This window comes from Podarcis vaucheri, assembly GCF_965113315.1.
Source record: "Podarcis vaucheri genome assembly, chromosome: Z".
Classification (NCBI taxonomy): Eukaryota; Metazoa; Chordata; class Lepidosauria; order Squamata; family Lacertidae; genus Podarcis; species Podarcis vaucheri.
The window spans coordinates 10,190,038-10,217,160 of record NC_138758.1 but is presented as its reverse complement, the minus strand read 5'-3'; the positions used below and the strand labels follow the sequence as shown (position 1 = coordinate 10,217,160).

Sequence of the window (27,123 nt, the reverse complement as noted above, 5' to 3'; positions counted from 1 at the left end):
AGGGAAAGCGCACCTTGGTTTTGGAACGGACACTGTGACAGCTTTTACTAGTAGGCTCCTGTAGGACAGATCAGTCCATACAGCATGAGACTACTAATGTTTTGTTGGGGGGGGGTGTGCGGAAAGGCATTTTTATTGAGTTCTACTGATCCCAACCACGCGCTTCGATCCCGGGACAAAGGTTCGGAACGCGGCGGCGGCGCCAGCGCTCGAACCCGGCGGCGCGCCTGCGCGCACGTGGGCCTCCCTGGCCGGCCGCGGAGGAGGAGGAGGAGGAGTGTGGAGGGGCGTGTCTGTCTCCCCCCTCCCGTCCACCGTGCCCCGCCCCTCCCCTCGAGTCCCCGCCCTCCAGAAATGGGCGGGGAATGGGCTCAGGTAAAGAGCGCGGCAGTCCGGCCAGTCGCTCGCCTGAGGCAAACGGCGGCGGCAGCAGCAGCAGCAGCATTGTTGTCCCCGTCCCCCCAGCGTCGTCTCTTTCTCCGTGGTGCGGCCGGTCTCCTCTGAGGCGATGTGGCGGCATTCCTCGTGGGCCTTCTTCGCGCTGCTCCTGGCCGGCGGCGGCGGCGGCCCCGGCAGCCTCCGCCACGGGGCTTCTGCCCAGTCGGTGTGGACGGCGTGGCTGAACGTGTCGTGGAGGATGCCCGGCAGCAACGAGAGCTACTGGAACGTGGGCGAGAGCGGCATCTTCGGGCAGGACTCCCCTCTGCGCCGGGCGGCCGGGCTGGTGGCGGCCCCCGAAGGGCCCGGGGCGGTCAACGCCTGCAGCCCGCTCACCAACTTCAGCAGCCCGCCGCCGCCCACCCCGTGGGTCGCCCTCATCCAGCGCGGAGGCGGCTGCACCTTCGCCGAGAAGATTGCCGTGGCCGCCGCCAGGGAGGCCTCCGCCGCCGTCATCTACAACTACGCTGGGGGGTCCGGGAACGACGTCCACCCCATGACCCACCCGGGTGAGGAAAACGGGGGGGGGGCGGGGGTGGGGGGCGGAGGGAGGGAGCCGGACAGTTTCTGGGATGCGCCCCTCGCTTGGGCATCTGGTCCCTCTGAGTCGAGATTGAAAACCTGGCTTTTTAAAATAAAAATAAAAATGCATTGTATTGTATTGAGTTGCGGGAGAGGGAACTCCGAGGGTCGTCTAGTCCAGCCCGCAAGAATAAGCCCGCTGCCCCCATAAGGGGATGGAAAGTGCCACCTTGGCGTTCGTCAGCACCGCGCTCTAACCAACAGAGCTACCCTGGGAGATATAGATATGATTGCGTGTTTGTGTGTAGATATGCAGCTTGTTTAACGCGTTTATATAACACCTTTATATGTCGGGGGAGGTGGGTGGGGGGCGGAGGGAGGGAGGGAGCCGGACAGTTTCCGGCATCTGGTCCCTCTGAGTCGAGATTGAAAACCTGGCTTTTTTTAAAATGCATTGTATTGTATAGCACAGTATAGGTGGAGTTTGGGGAAAGGGGTTCCCCGAGGGTCATCTAGTCTAGCCCGCAAGAGTAAGCCCGCTGCCCCCATAAGGGGATGGGAAGTGCCACCTTGGCGTTCATCAGCACCACGCTCCAACCAACAGAGCTACCCTGGGAGATATAGACATGATTGCGTATGTGTGTGTAGATATGCAGCTTGTTTAATGCATTTATATAACACCTTTATATTTCGAGGGAGGGTCGGGGGAGGTGGGAGGGGAACATGGCTCTCCTCCTCCTCCCCGTTTCATCCTTAATGACAACCCTGGGAGGTAGGCTAAGAGATGGGAACTGGCCCAGAGTGAGCTTCAGAGGGTGTCAGAAGGGACACCGAGGGTCATCTAGCCCAACCCCTTGCAGTGCAGGAATCTTTCATATGAAGAGTCTCCTGCTCTGCTTGACTCAGAAGATATGATCCATCTTCTTTTTCTGTGTTTGAACACCCAAGTAGAAAGAAGCATTTCCTAGCTTCTCTTCTTTTTGCTTAAGTATTCTACAACCTCTTTGTGGCGTTGGCAGTTTTCAGTTGCCATAATCAGATAAGAAAATTGCTCATTTTTGCTCTTGGTGTACAAGCACTTGTCTGATGTGTGGTTTGCTTTGTAAAGTGTGTCTTATTTGGGCCTTGCATATATCTGTGGGTCCTTAATGTATTGCATCCATCTTAGGATACATATGATTGCCTTTCTGCTCAATACCTTTCTGCTGTCCTAAATGAAATTTATATCTTGCTTTTTAGCCGAGATTAGCTCTCAGGGCTGCTTTTAGTTAAAATCTGTTGGAAGGTGTGATATGAGGGAAAAGGCAGAGAAGGGGGTATTGTATTCTTGTGGACCATGGCAGTTGGTGACATCATAGTCCAAGTCTCTAGAGAAAGGTGCAGCAAGAGGGTTAAAGGGACCACTGAATCCAGGGAACTGTAGCTTCCCCCTAATACATTCCTAGCACCCGTAAGAAGCTGGGCAAAGTTGTGGGTTTTAAGTGTGCAATGGGTGTGCTATCTTAAGAAGTGGGTTATTTCTAGGCTTTCTCTTCCAGAGGCAGAAGTTGCTGTAAAACAGCTCCAGGAGTTGCTTGACTATTAAAGATGCTAGTCCACAGGATCAGACTGCCTACTGCAAAGGCTTCTCTTGGCCATGACTGTTGCTATATTACTGTTGTGAATCACTCCACTTACTCCTTCCTCCCCATGGTATGGAAGCACCACCAGGTTCTCACTGTGATCACATGCATACACAGAAGTGTCCCAGTAAATTGAGTGGAGCACACCACCTCGTATCTAGGGTTAGACTTCAGTCATAAATACACTTTGCAAGTAACTAACTAAATGTTGGAAGATTCAGGGCGGACAAAAGGAAATCCTTTTAATCAAGAAACTCGCTCCCTCAAAAAGTAGTGATGGCTTCCAACTTGAATGGCTTTAAAAGAGGTGGGCCATTGTGAGAATAGGGTGATGGACTTGGTGGACTAGTGGCCTGATCTAGCATGCTCTTCTTATGTTCTTTGGTACTTCTAGTAGGCAGAAGATGCTAAGAACAATTTGGGCAGCTCCTGAGGTTATAATCCCTGAAAAAACATAGAGCACACACTATCTTGAAAAGTACTAATGCTGTTCCTCTATTGTCCACACTACAGTGGTGCCTCGCAAGACGAAAAGAATTCTGTGATTCTCTTCGTCTAGAGGTTTTTTCGTCTTGCGAAGCAAGCCCATTGCTTAGCTGCTGATCAGATCAGCTGATAAGCGGCTTAGCGGCTTAGAAAAAGGGGGGGAGGAAAAAAACCCAACAGGAATTCGCAATACATTGTCGTCTTGCGAAGCAAGCCCATAGGACATTCGTTTTGCAAAGCACCTCCAAAACGGAAAACTCTTTCGTCTAGCAAGTTTTCCGTCTTGCGAGGCATTTGTCTTGCGGGGCACCACTGTACTTCACTTCATCCAACACAAAGTTATCTTCTGCATAGCATATAGATCCAAAATGCAGGTATCTTAACTCTGGAGATACTCTCCCAAGTTTTGGTTCCTACTGAACTCAACTCACCATCCTGAATAAAGCAATTGTCTTGCCACTATATACAAGTTGAAAATACTCCAAAGCAGTTGCAAAAGGGCAGCAAACAATTCCTTGCTTTATTGCTTGCAGTGAGTAAAAGCCATCTAAGAAGCTTCTGTATCATTTATTTGTTTAGGCAATTTATATACTGCATCATATGTTGGTGAAATCTGCAAACAGTTTGTGACATTCTAAAAATATATTAACAAATACAAAAAAGATAGTAGAAATTTAAGTCGTCATTTTGGAGCTGCACAGATAAAAAGTGGATAAGATATCCTCTGAAACCAGGCATGTGTAAAGTCCATTTTGGGGGCCTAATCTGGCCTGCCAGTCGGTTTAATCTGGCCCCTGTGGCAGTTTATTTCCTGGAGTTAAATCCTAAAAAAAAAACCCTCAACAACTTCAGTCCTAAAAAAATCTCAACAATTTTGGGGTAAAATAATAAAAAAAAGCTCAACATCTTCAATTCTTTGATTGGCCCTCACAGCCCTTCACTTCATCAAATCTGGCCCTCTTTGAAAAAAGTTTGGACACCACTGTACATTCTGATGATTGTACTGGCCACTAATGATTCTGTTTTAGTATCTTAACTGCTTGCCAGATGAAGAAAATTTAAAGCCTGAAAGGTGCTCTGCACATGTTCAAGAGTATTCAGTCCAAGGCGAGAGTTCTTGTAAAATAGGTTCAAATTGGCTGTGATTGAAATTCTACACAATGTGCATCTACCTAAAGCATAAGAGCCCTTCCAGAAAATATGTGGTAACCCTTGTTGCTCATGTGTCATATGCAATATTAATGTAGTAAATTATTCTCCTAGCCCATGTTTGCATGAGAAGTGTGTGGTTTGAGAGATGGTAGTAACTTGGGGATGACCCTGGTATCACCTGCACCACGTCTACAAGGCAGCTCAACCTTTAGTACTCTGTTTTAATCAAGTTGCAATGGCTTATCTCATTTGTATGTTAACATTACAAATATGGATTACAATAATTTGCATTTTTGCAGTGCATTTTAATTATATGCAGTGCTCTTCATAGATTTTCACTGACAAGCTCTGGAAGGATTTCATCACTTGTTTGAACAAGGAAAATAATTCTAATTTTCTAGTTCTTTGGATTGCCTTGTGTATTGGTAGGAATGATTAGGAATCACAGAAGTATGAACATTCTGACCATCCTTCCTTCTGAGTTTGCTAAGCTAGTGTGCTAATGCCATGCTGTTGCCTCACGTTTTTCTGTGAATGAGTTAGTTGTCTTAGTTACATGCTTGCTGTGCTGCTATTTGTTGCAGTGACGGGGATATGCATAAAAGCAATATACGAACAATTTCCACTTAAGAATTCCAGGGACACCAATAGTCTTGCGTAGTAATGTTTTCCTTTGAGAAAAGAAAGCAACACACTTGGCCTCACTTCCCTCTGTAGCATGTCCCTCACGGCTATGAAACAATACTGAAAAGATGCCTATTATCTTCTGGGAGTTATTAAACATGCACTGATTTATTTATTTATTTAGTGTTTCCATGTTATCATTGTGGAGGGGCATTAAAACATGAGCCATGGGATTATTGTACTCTAGTTAACATGAACCTCGAATGTGGGTGGAGATTACAAATGTGGGTAATTGATGTGGCTTTTAGTGGACTAAAAAAAAAATCTTTTGCGTTTGCTGCTGCATGCCTTTGACGTCTCTGCATCTCCCCCCCCCCCCGCGCCTGCTCCTTGCGAACTGAATAAACCAGATCCCCTAATGTAGTACAAGTGCTTCAGCTAATGAATAGCTAGTCAGAAAATCAGTTTCCCTTGATATCATTTAGAGGGCCTACATAGTACAAGAAATTGATTGGCTGTACAGATGCTAAATAAATTGATTGGCTTTGGCTGAGACAAAAAGTCATTGTAGGGCAGAACTGTTAAATTGCCTTGAAAGAAGAAAGTAATTGATTGTATTGTGTGTTAATGTTACGGTACTTACACTGCTTTCATCTATCCTAGACTCTGATCTACGTGTATTGGTGCAGGCCCCAACCCTATCCACTTGTGGGAGTAAGCTCCACTGAATACAACAGGGGCACTTCTGAATAAAACATACATAGAATTGATCTATAAAGCCACTGAGATTTCAGATTGAGTTCTGGAGGTTTATGGGGTTCATATGAAGCATTTCTACCTGAAAAGATCAGTAGTGGCAGGCAGCCTTCCTTGAAAGGGCCTCTCCAGGGCAAAGCCAAATGCTTTTTTCTTATCTTATCAAATGTACTTTGACATGCAATTAAACCAAGATAAGCATCAAATATCAATCCACTGTATTTTAGAGTTGATGAGGAGGAGTGGGGACTATGGCAGAGAACTCTCCTTAATTGAAGGGACCATAGCAAGCCTGCTAAAGTGATTGAGCATGCACAGAAAAATACTGTTTCTGAAGCATGCAGGACTTGGGCTATTTAGAATGACTATTAGTGTGGTACCATCATAACAACTCTGAGGAAACATTTGCATCCTCTCCTATAAAACAATGCTACACAGTTGAAATGGAATCTTGAACTTTGGGAAAGGCCAGTGAATAGTCAGTGAACTAAGGGGGGATAGCCAGAAGGGAAGAATTGAGGCTAATAATAATAATAATAATAATAATAATAATAATAAATTTTATTTATATCCCGCCCTCCCCAGCCGAAGCCGGGCTCAGGGCGGCTAACAACAATAAAACAGTATAAAAGTATAGCATAAACAACACTCTAAAATCATTCATTATAAAATTAATTAATTCAGGCCACTGGCAACCATTGGGCCAGAGCGCCGTGAAAATTGCCGAGGGAGGGAGTCAGGCTGTGCCCTGGCCAAAGGCCTGGTGGAACAGCTCTGTCTTGCAGGCCCTGCGGAAAGATGTCAAGTCCAGCAGGGCCCTGGTCTCTTGTGACAGAATGTTCCACCAGATCGGAGCCACAGCCGAAAAAGCCCTGGCTCTAGTTGAGGCCAGCCTAACTTCTCTGTGGCCTGGGACCTTCAAGATGTTTTTATTTGAAGACCGTAAGTTTCTCTGTGGGGCATACCAGGAGAGGCGGTCCTGTAGGTACGAGGGTCCTAGGCCATATAGGGCTTTAAAGGTTAAAACCAGCACCTTAAACCTGATCCTGTACTCCACCGGGAGCCAGTGCAGCTGGTGTAGCACCGGGTGAATGTGATCTCGCAGCGAAGACCTCGTAAGGAGTCTCGCTGCAGCATTCTGCACCCGCTGGAGTTTCTGGGTCAGTCTCAAGGGCAGCCCCACGTAGAGCGAGTTACAATAATCCAGTCTGGAGGTGACCGTCGCGTGGATCACAGTGGCTAGGTCAGGGCGAGAGAGGTAAGGAGCCAACTGCTTAGCTTGGTGGAGATGGAAAAATGCCGCCTTTGTTATAGCTGCAATCTGCGCCTCCATGGAAAGGGAGGTGTCGAAGATTACACCCAAACTCTTAACGGATGGTGCTGGCACTAATTGCGCCCCCGCAAGAGATGGGAGTTGCCCCTCCAATCCCATATTGCCCCGTCCTAGCCACAGGACCTCTGTCTTTGAAGGATTTAGCTTCAACCGGCTCCTACGTAACCATCCAGCCACAGCTTCCAAACATCTGGTCAGTGTGTCTGGGGCCGAGTCAGGATGGCCATCCATCAACAGAGTTGAGTGTCATCGGCATACTGATGGCAACCCAGCCCCAAACTCCGAACAAGATGCATAAAGATGTTGAAAAGCATCGGGGAGAGTATCGCACCCTGAGGTACTCCACACACCAAGGAGTGGCGCGATGACAATTCCCCCCCCAAGCGCCACCCTCTGTCCCCGACCAGAGAGAAACGAGCGCAGCCATTGAAGGACTGTACCCTGGATCCCCACGTCGGCAAGGCGGTGGTCCAGAAGTTCGTGATCGACCATGTCGTAAGCTGCTGACAGATCTAGAAGAATCAGCAGCCCCGACCCGCCTCGATCCAGCTGTCTACGAAGATCATCTGTTAGGGCGACCAGAGCCGTCTCGGTCCCATGACCAGCGCGGAAGCCGGACTGGAATGGATCCAGAGCCGATGTTTCATCCAGAAACCCACCAAGCTGTTCAGCAACCGCTCTCTCAATCACCTTACCCAGGAACGGAAGATTCGAAACCGGGCGGTAATTGGATAGATCTAAAGGATCTAATGATGTTTTCTTTAAGAGCGGGTGCACCACTGCCTCCTTCAGTTCCCCTGGGAATGTCCCCGTGCCAAGGGACAAATTGATGATATCCCCCAGGAGGGCCCGCACCTCGTCTGGACACGCTCTAATCAGCCAAGACGGGCACGGGTCGAGAGGACAGGTGGTGGGCTTTCCAGCTCGGAGGAGTCTGTCCACATCAGCTGGGGATAGCCGGTCGAAGTGGTCCAATACTGGACCCGAGGACAGTCAAGGGGCCTCCAGTTCCTTTATTGTATCCAAATTGGCAGGGAGGTCATGGCGGAGCAACAAGACCTTCTCTAATGATGGAGGCATGGGGTTTTTAGGGGGTTTTGAATGCTTTATGTAGTTTTTATGCAGTTTTATGTAGTTTTTCAATTTCATTGTCCTGCATGGCACAATGACAATAAAGATATCATATCTCTGAAGAAACTGCATCATTCTTAAGGTCAGGAATGGCTGTATGCTATTATGGGGAGGAGGGGCAAAGGAGTGCTAAGAAACTGGTCAAGGGGCAAGTGAGTAAAGGAATGGGGCAAAGGAAGCAGGAGCCTGAAAAGCAGTGTTGAGAGATTGATTGTAGTTACTGAGCTGAAGAAAAGGAGGACCAGAGCTGGGTCCCACAGACCCTGCCAGATCATAGCATTGTAGAGTTGGAGGGGCAGATGACAGTCACCCATGCAGTGCAGGAATCATTTGCCCAACATGGGACTTGAACCCATGATGCTGAGATTAAGAGTCTTGTACTCTACCAAATGAACTATCTCAGACTTAAATCCCTCCTCCCTATAAATTTCAGAGAACTTTGGGACAGGTTAGGGGCTGCATGCTGGAAGAAGCAGTAGGAGAGTCGCCCTACTCCCTTTATGCAAAATTAACAACACCTAGCCCCCCCTTCCCCAATTGTGCAAATGAAGTGTTGCTGGTGGTGGCAAAAGCAAGGAAATGTTACCCGGAGAGCCAAACCAACATTTGTGGACTCCAGACAAGAGCTTTGTGTGTTTAGCAGGAAGCAAGAGACCTTGGAAGTCCACTGAGCCCAGGAGGCATACATAGGCTATGAGTGTCAGGGGTAGATGGGGAAATCTGAAAGGTATCGTATTTTTCGCTCTATAGGACGCATTTTTCCCCCTTCAAAAATGAAGGGGAAATGTGTGTGCGTCCTATGCAGCGAAGACGCCATAGCCCCGCAACCCTCTCCCGGCTTGGAGAGGTGACGCACGGCTATGGCAGGAACCTCTACAGCCCCGTGTCACCTCTCCAGCCGGGAGAGCGCGCGCGGGGGGCTAAAGCAGCCCCCCGCGACCCTCTCCCGGCTGGAGAGGTGACGCGCGGCTATGGCAGGAGCCTCTCCACTGTGCCTTTCCGCTGCTCCCTGACCTTCTTTTTGGGGCTTGTGGTGGGCTTCCCCTGCCCCAAAGAGCAGGTCGAAAGGACCTGAAGCCTGGAGAGCGAGAGGGGTCAGTGCACACCGACCCCTCTCGCTCTCCAGGCTTCCAAGGTAGCCGCCTGAATGGCACCTTGTTTTAGAGCGGGAAAACAAGAGGGGGAAAGTTCTCCCCCTCTCTGTGCAGCGCCTCCTGCCGCTTCACTGAAGGGGCGCTGGGCAGAGAGGGGGAGATTTTTTTTTTCTTGTTCTCCCCCCTCTAAAACAAAGTGCGTCCTATTGTCCGGTGCGTCCTATGGTGCGAAAAATACGGTAGGTAAATGTGATCACACGTTTACCGAGTGTTAGCATATCCAGAACTGAACATTTTTTTTTAAGACAACCATGCATACATTTGCTGAAGGAGGTAGCAGATGCATATGTATGTTTGAGGGTTTGTTTGGCCCTCTTTAGTTGGAGAGCTGAAGCATGGTGAGTAGGAAATAACACTTGTGTTTTGCAAAAATACTTCTAAATCGTATTGTTGTGGCTGTTCTGATTGACTGGGTGTTTCAGAGGGACAGGCTTTTAAAAGAACAGCATTGGGGTGCTAGCAGTTGGGTACTTGCTATACAGTTATACCTCGGGTTGAATGCGCTTTGGGTTGAGCACGTTTGAGTTGCGCTCCGTGGCAACCTGGAAGTAATGGAGTGTGTTACTTCTGGGTTTCGCCGCAGGCGCTCAAAATGACATCACACGCATGTGCGGAAGCGTTGAAACGTGACACGCGTAGACGCGCGCACACAGGTTACATTTGCTTCTAGATGTGAATGGGGCTCCGGAACGGATCCTGTTCGCATGTAGAGTTACCGCTGTAAATTAAATACTGGAGTTCTATAATTTTAATTTCCCTATGGAGTGAAGTTTCCCTATGACGTCATTTGCAGAAGCAGCAAAAAGCAACACACACACGCACAGACGTGCCGTCACTAGTTACGTTTGCTTCAGGATGTGTACAGGGATCCAGAACGGATCCCGTTCGTATCCAGAGGTACCACTGTATTATAAACCAAACTACCGGTAGGTTCCAGATGGAGAGGTAACATGCAGACTCCTTGTTAATGGTGTTGCATACTGCTGCCCGGGAGGTGTTGCATACTGCTACTCCTCCCATGTCAGGAGAGGAGTTGCTTGTGCTGCAAAACTCAGCAGGTAACTTCTAGCGCCTCTCAAATTATAAACCACACTGAGCAAACAAAATCAACCATAAGGCGAAAATGAAATTAAGGAGAAATGTGTTTCATTTGCCTAGGTCACAATGTGAACCTCTGAATTCTGCAGACTTTTCAGCAAGCTTATGTGCCAGTGTTGCTGGTGCCTGGTGGGCAACTGTGTTTTCATTGCACGTCAGATGTCTAATGACTGTGGGAAAATTACACAGGTTCCTATTTGCATTGGGGGTGGAGGAAGAGGCTAGCACTGGCTGAGCCAGCTGTTGGTGGCTCAAAGATCAGGAGGCTAGTGTATGGATAGCCTAAAGGCATTCTCATGTGGGGGCGGAACTTGTTTCTCAGCTAATGTACATAGTCTTGCTGTGTCAACAGAAACTTGATGATCGGGTCTCCCTTTAAGGTGGCAGCTACGCTATAAACCACTTTTGAATCTGGGATTTGTGTTAAGCAGGTTGTTGTCAAAGCACAAGGCAGAGTTTATAGAGTTTATAAAATCCTATGCGACTCTCAAGAGCAACTGTTTGCAGCACTTGCTACTGGGCTAAATGGTGAATAACTGGATATTCTTAGAAGGTAAGGTAGAAACCAAAGCAACTGCTTTCCTTTAGGAATACAAAAATTCATTTTTGTCCAAGTTCCATTAACTTTCATTTTTCAGGGCCAGAGAAGGAAACTAACTAGCTTCTTATTGCTTTGGGGAGCAATGGGTGAATTTGTCAAGGTAAGATGCGGAAGAGGGAACACAGCATTTCCTTAGTAGCCTGGTAGGCTAGGCTTTTCTCTTCCCCTACCCTGATGGGCCATGTATGATGGTTGGAGCTGCTCACTTGTCAGTCACCTGACATTATAATGACACCGGACTACCTTTCTGCATCACTTTGAACTGGACTTCTGAGGATCAAGCTCCCCTCAAAGTGATATATTGCCCTATGATTTGCAAACACTATTGATCAGCTGCAAACACTGTTTTAACAAAGCCCTGCAGTTACCTTCCCTACATCTGATGTCGTACATGATGTCTGATATAGATCAGGTGGGTGTGTCCTGGTCAAAATGGTCTCATGGGCCAAATGGAGAGGACTGGTGGGCCTAATTAGGTTCCCCACCCCTCACTTAAACAGTTGGATAATACAGTGGTACCTCGGGTTACAGACACTTCAGGTTAGACTCTGCTAACCCAGAAATAGTACCTCAGATTAAGAACTTTGCTTCAGGATGAGAACAGAAATTGCGCAGCGGCTGCAGTGGGAGGCCCCATTAGCTAAAGTGTTATGTCAGGTTAAGAACAGTTTCAGGTTAAGAATGAATTAAGTTTCAGGTCCAGAATGAATTAAGTTCTTAACCCGAGGTACCACTGTATTTATTATGGTTTTGATATCAGGAGGTGTTGACATTTGAAGCAACAATCTATTCACAGAATAGACTATCAGTTCACAGTTAGAAAATCACCCTCTTCTAAATTGAAGTACAGTAATCCCTCACCTTACACAGCAGTTTTGTTCTAAGGCAGTGTTCAAAATTAGTCAGGTGCATTTTGCACCTGGCTTTGGACCACTTTTGACCAGGTGAAACTGCCTGAGCGCCAGGATGGTGCCTCACCTCCATTATCGGGAGGTGCATGCCTGGGGATCCTTGGATCTGGACTGTTTTCACACACAAGTACCCCATTCTGTAGAATTCTATCAGTTATAGTTTATCTGCACACTTGGAATGAATTTCTGGAACCAAAATGCCTTTTTTGTGCAGCAGGAACAGTCACTTTTAAGAAAAGGAGGTCGGAAAAAGCCAGTATATATGTGGACTGTCACTGGATCAAGTGACTTTTCTTTAAGTTCTCATAGTTCTTAACCTAGCTCAGGGTTGTCATATGAACTAGTCAGATGTTTAACTGATAATCAATCATAGTCAATTCATCATTTGCTAAATAAGACTTTAGAGCCAAAAACGGCAACTAGACATTCTGTTTTGGCAACTGTAACCTTGGTTTAAGAAGCCATTTGTCACCTAGATTATATATCTAAGGGTTCCATATATACATGAAAATAACATATATTCAAACCCTTGGAGCCACCCCATAGCTAGGGAGTGGGGGGGGGCATAGCATCCCTGAGCCTTCCAGATCTAAAGAGCTAAACCCAAGTGAACCCAGAAGAAAAAGAACCTTTAAGTTCTCTGCCTTGTTTGGGATTTGAGTTGCACAATTTCAACCATGTATGAGTGAAATTGTGCCTGTAAATTGAGGGGTTTATAATACACAGATTTGTTTATAATGGAGCATCAGCAGCCTGCTGTAATTTAGCATTTCCCTTTTTCCTTCTTCCAAACCCTTCTTTATATGCCAGAGATAGCTTTGCTACAATGGGGTTTTGGAGCAAGCAGAAACAGCATGAATCTCTCTCGCTGCTTCTTCCTGCTTCAAAGCCCAGGTCAGTATATAGAGTTCTGGGAGATTTCTTTTGTCATGCTCAGCAGGGGCCCTCACCCCAAGCAAGTTGGTAAGTGGATATAGCTACACGCAGCACCCATTTCAGAAGGAGTGTTGCTCATTTCAGGCCAAATGAAGTCATAATAATGAGAACTTTTGTCTTAGGATAGTAACTTGGCTTGCTAACCTACTACAATAGTTAGATTATTACTACAGTTTGTTTTGAGGAGAGTGTCTGGAAGCAGCATAACCTGTCCAGCCTGATACTTAAAATCTCTAACATAAAAAAAATGCTATTAAATGTTGGCTGATAATGATAATACATTTTTTTTCAGGGCAAGATGCCCAGGATTTAGCAAATTCAGAATAAATATTTGCTTTGTGAACTTGTAAGGGCAGAATCTTATCAGCTGCTTACTGAGGGAAGATGGTACCTTTCTACGGCAGGTCTCCAAGTATATAACTATGATAATTGCCCTTCTTGTGTAATCTGTATTGACCTTCAAAAGCAAGCTGTTGTATTGGTAAGGATTAAAAACAGTCCCACAGAACAAAGTGTGTTTTTTTTCTAAGGCACTTTCCCCATTAGCTATATATACTTGAGCATTTTGATTATAATGAGCAGTAGATGATTACTCATTTTAACCCCGGAAGTGAAGCCATATTGGTGTGAGAGAGAACAAATTGGTTGGTTTGCAAAAAGCTGTGTGCAAATTTCCCACATTGCTCTAAAACTTTGCTTGAGAGCAGTTTCTTTCTAGACTTGGATTAGGGGGGAAAGGGGATGGGGTCATGCTTGCAGGCCACAGGTAGTCCACTCATATTCCCAACTTTGCATCTACTTTGTCTAATGAAGTATAATTGGTTTTAAAACTGTTTTTGAAGTTATATTCAAATTCAAAACTTTATTGCAGTCCAAAGACCCACAAAACAATTTCAAAACTAGATACAGTGGTGCCTCGCAAGACGAAATTAATCCGTTCCGCGAGTCTCTTCGTCTTGCGGTTTTTTCGTCTTGTGAAGCACGGCTATTAGCGGCTATTAACGGCTTAGCGGCTTTAAGAAAAAGGAAACAAACTCGCAAGAACTCGCAAGACGTTTCGTCTTGCGAAGCAAGCCCATAGGGAAATTCGTCTTGCGGAACGACTCAAAAGTCAAAAGCGGCTATTAGCGGCTTAGCGGCTATTAACGGCTTAGCGGCTATTAACGGCTTAGCGGCTTTAAGAAAAAGGAAACGAATTCGCAAGACGTGCGAAGCAAGCCCATAGGGAAATTCGTCTTGCGGAACGACTCAAAAAATGGAAAACTCTTTTGTCTAGCGAGTTTTTCGTCTTGCGAGGCATTCGTCTTGCAGGGCACCACTGTACAGTTAAAACGACCAGACAGACAGATGGAAGAAACCAAGGCAGTCATTTTGTTTTATCTAGGGCATAATGATCTTTGTTTCTTATAACCTCAGAAAGAAACTTTGCCACGGCCAGTGTAATACCATTTCACCTGTCTTCCAAAAGATATTTAATATGGGAGGCTTCGGATTTTCCTAGCAAATTTGCCAGTAATAGTTTGATCAGTTGATCCCTTGCTTGCTCATATTGCCCACAATGCAGTAGGATATGCTTCAAGTTGTATTTTGAAAGGGTTGAAAGATCCTGGGATCTTAGGGTGAAGGGCGGTAATAAATTAAGATGAGGAGAAAGGGGATAATAGTGGTGGCACAGTTGAAATGGGTATAACCAAAATTACTTTGAGCTGCAAAATTATGAGGTGAACATTCCCCCCCCCATCATGCCTAATTGCTTTCTGTTCTTGTCTTCTCTTCAAAGAAAGCCTGTCTACCTTTAAGAGTTAAGTATTTCCGGAAACTTATAGCTTGGTTTTTAGCAATTAAATAAATGTTTGTGAGGACTCATTGTAGAGATGAGGCAGGAGTTGGTTAGAAAGAGTTTTCCAGAGACCCTGGAAAGCTGCTACGAAAGTGGACACTATGGGCATGAAGTCTAACCTGGAATAAGTCTGCTTCCTATGTTCCTTCCATACTGAAATACAGCAGAGAATATTCATTTTCAGTGTACCAGAAAATTTTCCTTGTGAGTTCAGGATAAACCAAATTCACTATCAAAAGATGCTCTGAAAGCCCAGTTGACTTTCAGGTGTTTTAACTTTCCTTTGCATGAGTATCCACAAAGCAGATGGCTGACTACAGCTGGAGACTGGGATAAATGGATTTTTAGCTTGCCCATATGTGATAATTCTAATGTTCAATTTTGTTACAGAACTTATGAATGTCCAGACTAACAGTTTAGATATTCCTCTGTCATAATCTGATTTCAATACTAGAGCTAAGAAACCAGGATTTTAATTTGAGTGGTGCTATTATCCTGACAGCAGACATCTATGCTATGTAACTATTCCTGTTATCTTTTTATGTATACTGGGGCTCACCAAGATTAGGCTAAAAATCCAAATAAATCAATACAATTATGTTCTGTATTTGACATTAAATTATTTATACATATATTTCTAAACCACTGTTCACCCCCAGCAAAGGCCCCATTAAAGCAAGATTTATTTCTGATAAACTTCCGGGATTGGCCCTTTACTCTAATTCACTTAATTTTGAATTAGGAGGCAAAAGTTTACCTTTAAAATCAGAAAACCAAAATAGTTGTTTCAGCTTAGCAACGATGTGGTAAACATCAGTTGCTTGATTAAAATTGCTATTGCTCAGCAGAGCTCTAGAAATTAATCTTCCTTCTTCTTTCTGGCAGGCACTGGGTTGTTGTTTTTTAAAAGCAGCTGCCTTGTACTCTAGAATTAAAATCTAGGGTTCCATAATGGGGCAGCCGCACTGGCCAGCAGGAAATGTAGAAGATCCAAGCTAGATAATTCACGTATGCAATTTAGCTAACTGAAATCACCTTGCTATTCACAATAACAAGGTAAGACCTTGTAACATAAGACCTTGTAGCATATGGGCCACCGGAAGGAAGATAGGAAGATTCACTGAAATTAAAATGAAAGGTTTGGTTGAAGCAGCAAGGTTATCTCTCCTCCATCATCTCCGTTTGGCATTAGGGAACTAAGCCAGGATTAAAAACCAACACTTTAGCTAGAATTTTACTAACTAAACAAATATAACGTTACTATAAACAGTTAGGAAGGCATATTAAGTTTGCTACGGCTGCTGGTGCTGCTTATTTCAATGTAAAAGGCCGGCACTCAGATAGGTTTCAAGGAATAAGACCCATACTTCTCTTGTGCTTCTTTCGTGCTGGAGCCGATACATCCTGCTCATCCTCATCCGACCTATAAAAACCAAGAGTAGAGTTGCCATTGGGGGATTATAGGGCTCTTTGGCCATATTGCCAGTAATCACCATTTCAACACATAGAACTCTCAGGTTGCGGCATTTTATTTTTGCTGACTAAAGCAGTCACTTAGGTCTTATGATCAGGGCCAAAGCAGACATGACACCACCTCCTTTTCCTTAACTTCAAAGCAGCTGTGATAGCATGTTTGTGCTACTACATTGATAGGGCAACTGGCATTAGGCGTAAAAGGTAAAGGTACCGCTGACCGTTAGGTCCAGTCGCGGACGACTCTGGGGTTGCGGCGCTCATCTTGCTCTATAGACTGAGGGAGCCGGCATTTGTCCGCAGACAGCTTCCAGGTCTTGTGGCCAGCATGACTAAGCCGCTTCTGGCGAACCAGAGCAGCACACAGAAACACCGTTTACCTTCCCGCCAGAGCGGTACCTATTTATCTACTTGCACTTTGATGTGCTTTTGAGCTGCTAGGTTGGCAGGAGCAGGGACCGAGTAACGGGAGCTCACCCCGTCTTGGGGATTCGAACCGCCGACCTAGCTCTGTGGTTTAACCCACAGCGCCACCCACGTCCCTACCGTTTACTTACTTAATGGTTAAATGAACCATTTTAATAATTTGGTTTTGGCCAGATATCTCTGTTGAACAACTTCACACTGCTGCTGGGGGTTTGCATGTCTGAATGCTCCTTGGTTAAAAAAAAAACAACAACCCCAAAACCTTCAATTAGAAAGCTAACATTTTGGAGCAGGCTCATTTGCATGACATCAGGCTTTATATGTGCAATAGTGTGTGAGCCTCATCTGCCATCTGAAGTAGCAAACCCTAAACACAAGTTTACCTCTGCAGTATTCAGCAGAGACTGGCTACTCTACATTTTTCAAGTATGTACAGTAGCTGTAATAAAAAATGATGAGGTTTGATTCTCCTCTAACTTCTTGAGAGAATTTACCAGAGAGGATAGGTTAGATTATGGGGTGGGTGATTGGTTTTGAGTGGTGGGTGATAAATTTTTGCTCAGGCTATGGAAAAACTATTGAATGGCTTAATTACTAGGAATATTTAGGCTTAATGATCAGCTGTTTAATCTAGTTTCAACAATGTCTAAGAAGAGGCTCTGAGTGCTGTTAGAATAGAGACCTGTGAAGTCAGAGCTGCTGGTACTTGTTCAACAAATATGTGATGGGAGCCAACTATATCGTTGTGCATATGGGACAACCTTTCAGTTTTTACTTCAAGGTGGTTAAAGTAGAGGTTTTCAACATTTTTGAGTCCATGGCCCCCTTGACCAACTACATTCTTTCTGTGGCATCCCTGTGGGGCTCAGGAGCCCGGTTATGTCATCACCCCTTGCTTGCAGAACTGGCAGCCTCTCACCCTCCCTTGTAGAGTTCCCCCAGCTTCCTCTCCCCTCTCCTTGGGAGTCTTCCAGGCAGCAGCCGCTGCTGCCCCGATCTCTGAGCTTCCTGCCCCCACCCCACCCCAAAGAGAGGTGCCTCCTCACACTGCCCCACAGGGGCCTGGGACTTGTCTATCCATTCCCAACAGCAAGGACTGGCTGGCTGGGTTCCCTCACCTGTTTGCTTGCTCCCCTTGGCCAGCCTGGGGAGTTGTAGTTAGGGCTGCTGCAACATCCACACAAGCCTTTGGGAGGCAGAGATGCGAGAGGGCATCAGAGGAGGGAGAGAAGGAAGGAAAGAGGGACAGAGGCCAGTGTTGCCCATGGCACCCCTGATTATTATTCAAGCTACCCCAGGGTGCCAGGACACACTGGTTGAAAACCATGGGGTTAAAGGAATAATTTGTGGTTCAGCTGGATAGTTTTAAGACACTTTCATAGCAATGCAGACTCACTGAATCCAAAGTGAGTTCTGCAAGGTATCACTTTTAGTCCCAAGCTGCTCTTAGGTATACAGTGGTACCTCGGGTTACATATGCTTCAGGTTACAGACTCCGCTAACCCTGAAATAGTGCTTCAGGTTAAGACCTTTGCTTCATGATGAGAACAGAAATCGTGCTCCGCCAGCACGGCGGCAGCAGGAGGCCCCATTAGCTAAAGTTGTGCTTCAGGTTAAGAACAGTTTCAGATTAAGAACGGACCTCCAGAATGAATTAAGTACTTAACCTTAGGTATCACTGTACTGAATGCAATAAAGTCGTACCTTGGTTGCTGAATGCCTTGGAACTCACACATTTCGGCTCCCGAACAGTCAAAAACCTGCAGCCAATCAGAAGCCACTTGTTGGTTTTCAAACTTTTTGGAAGTCAAACGGACTTCTGGAATGGATGCCATTCGACTTCCAACGTATGACCATATTTACATCAGATAATAACGATACCATTTAAGTTGGCAGTACAATGCAGTGCTATGAAAATTGGTATTTACTTGGAAGTTTAGGAGGTTACAAGTGTGAAATGCACATTTTGTAGTGGTAGCATGGCCCCTTCTAAAAATTAAGTGAATACTCCTAGGTAAGGCATCATATATATTTTATTTTATTTTATTTTATTTTACTTAAAAAAATTCTATTGAGTACCACCATTTGTCCAAGGATCACAGGGCATTTTACAAAGGTGTCTTTGCATGATGCTTCTCCCCACCCTGCCTAGAGGAGGAAGGGGGCTGGGCTTTGTTGGTGCCAGCAGCAGCAGAAGCAGCAGTGCTCGAGCGGCCGCCATTTTAAGCAGCCCCTCTCTGGAGCCCTTTCGTGCTCTGCTCATCGTCCCTCCACTGCCACCAGCCCCTGATGCTCGCAAGGCACAGGTAAGCAGCCACCGGGGCTTGTGTTGCTCTTGCACCCCCCCCAAATATAGTCTGTCCCCCCCAAAGGTCTGAGGGACAGTGGACCGGCCCCCTGCTAAAAAAGTTTGCTGACCCCTGCCCTAGAGCGCTGAAGTGCCTGGGTGGGTGCTTATCCTGACTCTTTCTGTGTACCTCTCCCCTGCTGCCAATTTCAAGCATTTTTGCTGCAAAGCAGTTGGAAATGGCTAAAAGAAGGGGCTTGCAAGGGGGAATGGTTGCTCTTCTGCTGCAAATTATTTCCTCCCTACTGCTTTACAGCTGTTCAGTGAGAAAATGAGTTTCTGGAATTGCTTCCCAGATACATTCTGCTGTGAAGTGTTCAGGAACCCTTAGTGGCAAGTTTCCCCCCAAAGAACTTCCTATTAGAGTAGACTTGATGCCTCCAGGTTTGTTCACCTTGTGCAAATTGTTAACTGAATAATAGGTGATTGTCCAAGTACAACTTGGAGCACCTTATTTTTTGCTCTACAAGACGCACCAGACCATAAGACACACCTAGTTTTTGGAGGAGGAAAACAAGAAAAAAATATTCTGAATCCCAGAAGCCAGGACAGCAAGCGGGATCGCAGCTCCACGATCCTGCTTGCTGTCCTGGCTTCTGGGATAGACGCGTGCAGCCTCTCCCAGGCAGTGCATGAATTCTTCCCCTGCCTGGGAGAGTCTGCGTGCGGCTAAGGCTCCCCCAAGCGCCGCACTCCCTTTAAAGAGCCATGTAGAGCGTGTGCGGCTCTTGGGGGCTTTTCCCCGAGGAGGGAAGGGCTGCTCTTTAAAGGGAGCGCTGAGCAGAGCCTCCTGTCTACATTCGCTCCATAAGACGCCCACACATTTCCTCTTACTTTTTAGGATGGGAAAGGTGCGTCTTATAGAGCGAAAAATACGGTAGGTCCATTGCTTTCAATGCGTCTGCTCAAAGTATGACTACTATTGGGCATCATCCAATATAGCGTACAGTACTTAGCACTGGAACTGGAAATAAGGGTGAGTCTAGATTTTGTGCCCCTTCTTGAGCTATCTTTCGTGTATTATCCTCTAATGTATGAAGTGCTCTAAAATATTCACTGTCAGTAAAGCCTGGGCATATCCACCCTTCAGATGTCAGCCAAACATTATCAGACTTCTCCCAAAGCTACAATTCTAGGAATTACAGAAAGTTATCTGATACCTTAAATGATTGGGATTTGATTAAGTTCAGTAAACAAAACTAACCCTCCCCAACCTATTTTACATTTATTCTGGGTTTTCCCCCATAGCCAACCCCCCACCCCACCCCTACCCCAAAACAAATTGCTATAATGTTTTAAGATAAAAATCAAGCCAGGCAGACTTTATTGCTTATAAGCAAAGGCCACCATTCTTGATGCGGTTTAAATGTTACGTTTAAACAAATGCAAAGTTTTACTAGGATAGTCAATATTTTAAAACACAGCAACTCAACTTTCAGTAGCGTATGTCTTACATTGTTAAAATTAGAGAGGGAAAAATGCTGAATTTTAATATATTAATCTTAGCTTTCCCCAGGAAATATACATTTATATTGTCTAGTAAATTATACCTTGCTTGCTGACTTCCATGTGGAAAGAAAAGGTTAAAACGTGCATATTTGACTGGTATTCACTGTTACTAATTTTTTATGAAACAATGCATTTTTATAAATCATATTTTTCCTTAGAAAAATACAGCAGCAGATGTCAGTGGTTTAATATATGCTAACACTACAAAACTGGATTTGAAAGAACAATTCAAAAAAGCCCTTTCCCCCCCTTAATAAGAAACAACTCTTTTCCTTAATAAGAAACTGATCAGAGGTGATGTTACAGACAATTCTGCTTGCTGAAGAGATTGGGGCAGACTTTTATGTCAGAATGAAATGTTTGTAGCCATGGCAATGCTTAAGGGAAGCATGCCTGAAAAAGATGAATATATAATCTCACAAAAGAGATGGTGGTAGTCAAAGCAGGAAAAAGTAATACTTGAGAACAGTAACACCTTGTTTGAAAGTATTGGCAGCTTCCTGGCTGCTTGCTTTTGCACTTGAGTGTTAAAGGCCTTAGAACATAAAACTGTCCTAGAGCAATGTTTCCAAAAGTGTACAGTAATGCTTCTTTCTCTTTTTAAAGAGAGAGTCCATGTCTAGAAATGTACCTATGAGTTCATATTGCCAGCTTGAGGGTACTGGAGCCTCCTAATGATATATTGGCATGAGTTTACTGCGGCATGTGCACACACACAATATGTTGACTGTTGGGCCTCAATTGGGCTCTGGGTCATTTGTAAATGCATTGGTTTGTAATTTGATCTGATCCTGGAAAGTAATGGGAAACCTGAGTCAGCCAAGTGGTTTCTGTGCACTTGTGGGATAGAACAAACTACTTTGCTGGTGTATTGTTTAGATCATCCATTGCTGAAAATTGCCAGTAGCTGCACTCTGTCCCATAGCACATGACGGTGCATCTTTGATTAATATAAAATCTTTATAGAACAATTCGCCTACATTTCTCCACGAAGAAGGAAGTGAGAAAGCCAAGCCTTTATAATTTTATATTCTGTTTCTCAGGATGGCATGCTATAGAATTACAACAATGCATTCTAAACAGTGCAGTTGTAATTACAATAAGAGCAAAATAACTGCAACTGCTCAACAGCAACCATAAATTCCATTCCAGCTGTACTTTTTATTTTGTACCGTGTTGATTTTGTGCACTGTGTTGATTTTGCAGAAAGCTAGGTACAGATTCATCATCATGAATCATGATAACATTAAAAGGACTTACCTCCTTAGGAAGGAAGGAAGGAAAGATATAAATGTAATTACTAAGTAAAATGCCTAAGATAAAAAAACTAAAATAAAAAACCAATTTCCTAGTGCCTGAAAGATACCAGTGCAGGTGCCAGGCAAACCTCCCACAGGAGGATGCCCTGAAGGTAGGAGTTTGAGGCTGTTCTGCCTTCTATGAGATGGACAGTTGCCAGGGAGGCTCACTTTTGCTATTGAGTCATGATTTATTGTATACCCCAATTAGTTACGATTTGACCCGGTGCACATCTGCTGGAGAGATAACGTGCTCTGCAAGATGGCATTCTATGGCTAGTTCTGTGGGAAGGTAGCGATAATGTAGCAGGCTTTCCTGATTCCTCCTCCACACTGATTATTACAGGCACAAGACTACATGGCCCTGCTTTGCTGCCTCTGCCCTTTGTTCTATATCTGGGCTGAACACAAAAGCGGATGCTGTTGTACATAATTACAGGTGCTGTCTCACATACGCTTGGAGAGATTGCTTTGTTTTTATCCAGGTAGGCTGTATGCCTGCCAGTCTGGCCACATTTTCTCGTTGAGAGTTGGAGAATGAGATTCAAGGTTATATATTTCTTGTTGGTAGAAGTGTTCAAGCATCACTGGTGGCAATACTTGTGCTTTCTTATAGTCCAATATTTAATTGATATTCCTAGGGTTGTTTTTGTTTTGTGGTTGAACAGGTGTTCGGGAGTATCCAGCAGTCTCAAAGTTCTGTATCAAACATACCATTTAATATTTCATTTGAATGTTCTTTTGCATGAGTAGAACGCTGATTGCAGATTGATTGATTGATTGATTTAATATCCTGCATTTCTCCTGAACCAGGACTTGCTTACAAATAAAAATAGAAGACACAGATAAAATGGAAAAGCCCAAACTTAAAAGGATTAAAACAATATAAAAACAGAGCCATTAAAAATACATAGAATCGTGGAATTATACAGTCGGAAGGGACTTGGAGGATCATTTAGTCCAACCCTCTGAAATGCAGGAATCCTTTGCCCCATAGTAAGGACCAAATCTTCAACCCTCAGATTGCTCTATTGACTGAGCTATCCCAGCAATAAAAACATCACAGCACCATCCCTTTCTTTAGGAACAGTCAGTTCCTAAAGACTTGTTGGAATAACAAGGTCTTTACCTGCTGGCAGAAAGAAAACCTGAGGGAAGAAGTCTAGCTTCTCTAGGGATGGAGTTCCAGAGTATGGGAGCAGCCACCAAAAAGGCCCTTTCCTGCATCCCCACTGAGTGTGCCTATGAGGCGGGTGGGATTGAGAGAAGGGCCTCTCCCAGGCAAGTTCGTGTGGGAGATAATGTCCTTCCACATAGCCTTAACTTGGTTGCAGCGCATCAGCAGCCCCTCCCAGCCACTCTTTGCTGCCATAATTGCAGTTCTCATTAGAGCTTGGAGGCAGGTTGAGGCTTGGACTTTGTGCATGAAGGAACTGGTACTCCAGTTTGAAACAAGAAAATGTTGATAGGTAGACAATGCAGGGCAGCTCAACTCAACTGGTGGTGGTAATCAACAGAGGGAAGAGAGCTTCCCGGTAGGCTGTTGCCTGCTGTCCCTCTCAATCTGAGACAATAGTGTTTATTTCATTTACAAAATGTATATACAGTGGTACCTCGGGTTAAGTACTTAATTCGTTCTGGAGGTCCGTACTTAACCTGAAACTGTTCTTAACCTGAAGCACCACTTTAGCTAATGGGGCCTCCCGCTGCCGCCGAGCCGCCGGAGCACGATTTCTGTTCTCATCCTGAAGCAAAGTTATAAACCCGAGGTAATATTTCTGGGTTAGTGGAGTCTGTAACCTGAAGCGTATGTAACACGAGGTACCACTATATTGCTTTCTTATAGCCATAAGAAAAGCTCTTAAGTTTACATATAAATTATCAGTGAAAAACGGTTAGAAATTGATAGTTTAAAACAGTTAAAAGATTTTTAAAGTCAACCAGTAGCTAAAAAGAGAGAAAATACATGTAGGTGCTTCTACATGTCTGGATAGACTTGCCTGAACAAAAATGTTTTAAGCAGGCACCTTTTCTGTATTCTGAATTATACTTAATTACATTCCTGAAATAATACTTTTAAAGGGCCTGACATTTTTAGGATGGAAGAAAGAAAAAAGCACAGAAAGTTTGTCCCAAACATTGAACTTGTCTGGTCTTTTATCATGCTACTATGTTAATAATAAATATTAATAATAAATTTTATTTATGTCCTGCCCTCCCCAGCCGAAGCCAGGCTCAGGGCGGCTAACAACAATAAAATAGTACAACATTCTAAAAACATTCCATTATAAAAATTAATTCAAATCAAATTGATGGCAACCATTAAGCTAAAGTTCTGTGGAGATTGCCAAAGGAGGGAGTCAGGCTGCGCCCTGACCAAAGGCCTGGTGGAACAGCTCTGTCTTGCAGGCCCTGCGGAAAGATGTCAAGGCCCTAGTCTCTTGTGACAGAGCGTTCTCCCTGGGAGAAGCGATGTGCAGCCCCTCATGATAGCTGTTTGTTCTTTGGCTGATAGTGGTAGAGTAAGCTTCTGTTGCGCTCTGTATCTCAGTGCAAGCAACATTTGGGAGCCAAGTATTCTTGTGGGCAAAGACAGGGGAAGCCAGTGCCAGTCAGCTGCTACTGCTGCTTCTGGGTGAGGCCCGGCAGCTCTCCCCCTTGCAATGACATTTATTACTGGGAGGCAAGAGTGGTTCCTTAGTTTGCTTCCCTACAGCTTTGCAGTCCCAGGATATGTTAAATGTCCTTTTTTTCAGTCCCCAGCTGACCAATGCTTAAATCAAATTTATTGCATTTCTGTTCAAAACATATACCAAAACTCATAGTTTAGCCCTCATGCTGTATAATTTAATCGGTGATTAGTGTATAGAGAGTTTAAATGGGGTATACAAGGAAATGTTTTATCAAATTGTCATGTTGGGCTAACCTACTTTCCTACATTCACATGGAAGCGGTTACCTTAGCTGCTTTTGTGGGGCTTTTCTTTTGTTTAATTCTGAATAGCTGTTCTATACTTGCAGATAAAATTGAGCTGCTTAGGTCTAGTCTCTTAATAATCTAATAAAACAATATTGGTCAAAGATTATATTAACACAGCTGCACTTTTAAAGAACTTCTTTGAACTTAAAATGGTGGTTCAATTATCACAAATTGGTAATACATATTCAGTCTCTATTAACAAATATGCAGCAATATGAAAAGAGATATACAGTGGTACCTCGGGTTACATACACTTCAGGTTACAGACTCCGCTAACCCAGAAATAGTACCTCCGGTTAAGAAATTTGCTTAAGGATGAGAACAGAAATCGTGCTACGGCAGCAGCAGGAGGCCCCATTAGCTAAAGTGGTTCTTCAGGTTAAGAACAGTTTCAGGTTAAGTACAGACCTCCGGAACGAACTAAGTACTTAACCCGAGGTACCACTGTATTGAAACCCTTTTGATGCCTTTGACTTCGACTGTCGTAAGAGGAACTGTAATGTTTTGTGGTTCTATTATGACACCGCTGGGTTTACTTGCTGTCATAACTGTGCAGTAAATTATGCTCCCATGATGTGTTTGTCCTTGTTAGATGTTGCTATTATATATTTTCTCTGTACATATCAGAGAAGAGCCCTTTTCTGTATTCTGTTGAGTTTAAGCTTAGTTCTAAGCAGCCAGAGATACGTTGCAATTCGGTTACTATTTCAGACAGTCTGTGCTTCTATTGATCCACAGTGGGATTTTATTTTTTTAAAGTCATCTTGCTCTTTCATTACATCCTCAGGTCTGTGGCTTGACTTTCATAACAATAGCTGACCTTTGCAATTGTAATAATGTTCTTAAGTAAAACAGTACTCAGCACTGTGTAGGAAGTAATCCCACGCCGACATGGCAGAGTAAATAAATAAAAGGCATCAGCATGTACCTTGATTGTGCACAGACTAAATAGTGATATATTAGAAAGAGCACACTTTTTCTCAATTGAGTAGACAAGACTGTCTTCTGTTTAGAGAGATCCATGGCTGCAGCTCTCCAAGGTCCCCAGCAGATACTGTTAGTTGGCCATTGTTTTGAACTGCTGCTTTGCTATGTTCTTTTCCAATGTGAGCAACCTTGCACAAAAATAGATGTTGAGTCTTGTGGTATACTTTACAGAAGGAAGGTTTTTCTACCCTGGACTAAACTATCAGACATCCTGGCCCTCCAATCAATAACCTCAGTGCAAAAATATGCCAAGAGTCGGTAACATGCCACCTTGGCTTTTGACAACCAACCCCCCACCCCCCAAAAAACCATGTGCGCCCTCCAACAAATCCAGGAGCAGATCCCATAAAAATGTCCTAAGGTTTTTTTTTGGCAGAGGAGGAGGGTATAGTTCCCATAGTTCAGGGGCGTCCAACAGGTCAATCACAATCTTATGGGGGGGGGAATCCTGTGGTTGATCGTGGTCAATTGTGGGATCCTGCCACACCCCCCACCAAAAAAACCCTCAACAACTACGGTCAGTTTAATGGATATACCACTGCCATTTTTTTATAGTGGGAGTAGATTGCAGTCTCTTGAAAGTTGGACATGCCTGCCATTGTTTTTCATTCAAGGCAACTGTCCTGACTTACGTATATTGCCTAAAATTAAAGGAGAACAAATATAGAATACTAAATGGGTTTTTATAGGTTAATACTCAACTTTGGTAGGGAAATCTAACTCTCAGACCTCTTTTTCTCACAGGTACGGGAAACACTGTGGCCATTATGATTAGCCATGCAAAAGGCATTGAAATCCTCCGTAGGCTGGAACAAGGCTACCAAGTGACCATGGTTATTGAAGTGGGGAAAAAACACGGATCATGGATGAATAACTACTCCATCTTCTTTGTTTCTGTGTCTTTCTTCATCGTCACAGCAGCCACTGTCGGGTACTTTATATTTTATTCTGCAAGGAGGCTTAGACTTGCAAGGGCTCAGAACAGGCGACAGGTGAGTTTCTCATATGCATTCTTCACTGGAGAGTCTGGATGTGCCAATTTACATAGCAAAATCAACACTGGCCTTCTGATGTAACACTGACATAACATATGCTAAGTGCTCCAGCATGCTATAGTTGATCTTGCTTTAGCAGCTGAGGCCCTACAGGCAATGTTCTGGACTTATAGATGCCTCAGTAATAGTCCCTCGCAGGATGGCAGAAGGATGCCTCTGAATTCCAATTGCTGGGAATCTCTGATGCACACATGTCATCGGCCTTTGGTTCAATACTGAGAACAGCATGCTAGACTAGATGGGCCTTTCATTTGACCCAACAGGGCATTTTCTGGGCTTTATTGTCCCAGTATTTTTGCTCTAACTTGCCTCTGCTTGTTAGTAGACACTGGTTCTCTCACAGCCTCATGTTTATGGCGAAATGTACACCCCTACTCCTGAAGACATGTGAAGACATTTGCTAAAGCTTACTTTTCTCAGGTGTGTAGAAAATGCTGGATTCAGG

The 27,123-nt window shown here is 44.5% G+C and overlaps 1 protein-coding gene across 1 annotated transcript in view; it reads left to right on the top strand.

Annotated features, from left to right (window-relative positions):
• Positions 1-346: 346 nt before the first annotated feature.
• Positions 347-27,123, top strand: part of RNF128 (ring finger protein 128) — a 39,451-nt gene continuing 12,674 nt past the window's right edge. Inside the window, exons 1-2 of the mRNA XM_082207292.1 lie at positions 347-947; positions 26,368-26,615. Of these exons, the coding sequence (XP_082063418.1) occupies positions 509-947; positions 26,368-26,615 (687 nt within the window). The 5' untranslated portion in view covers positions 347-508. The remainder of the gene's footprint in view (positions 948-26,367; positions 26,616-27,123) is intronic.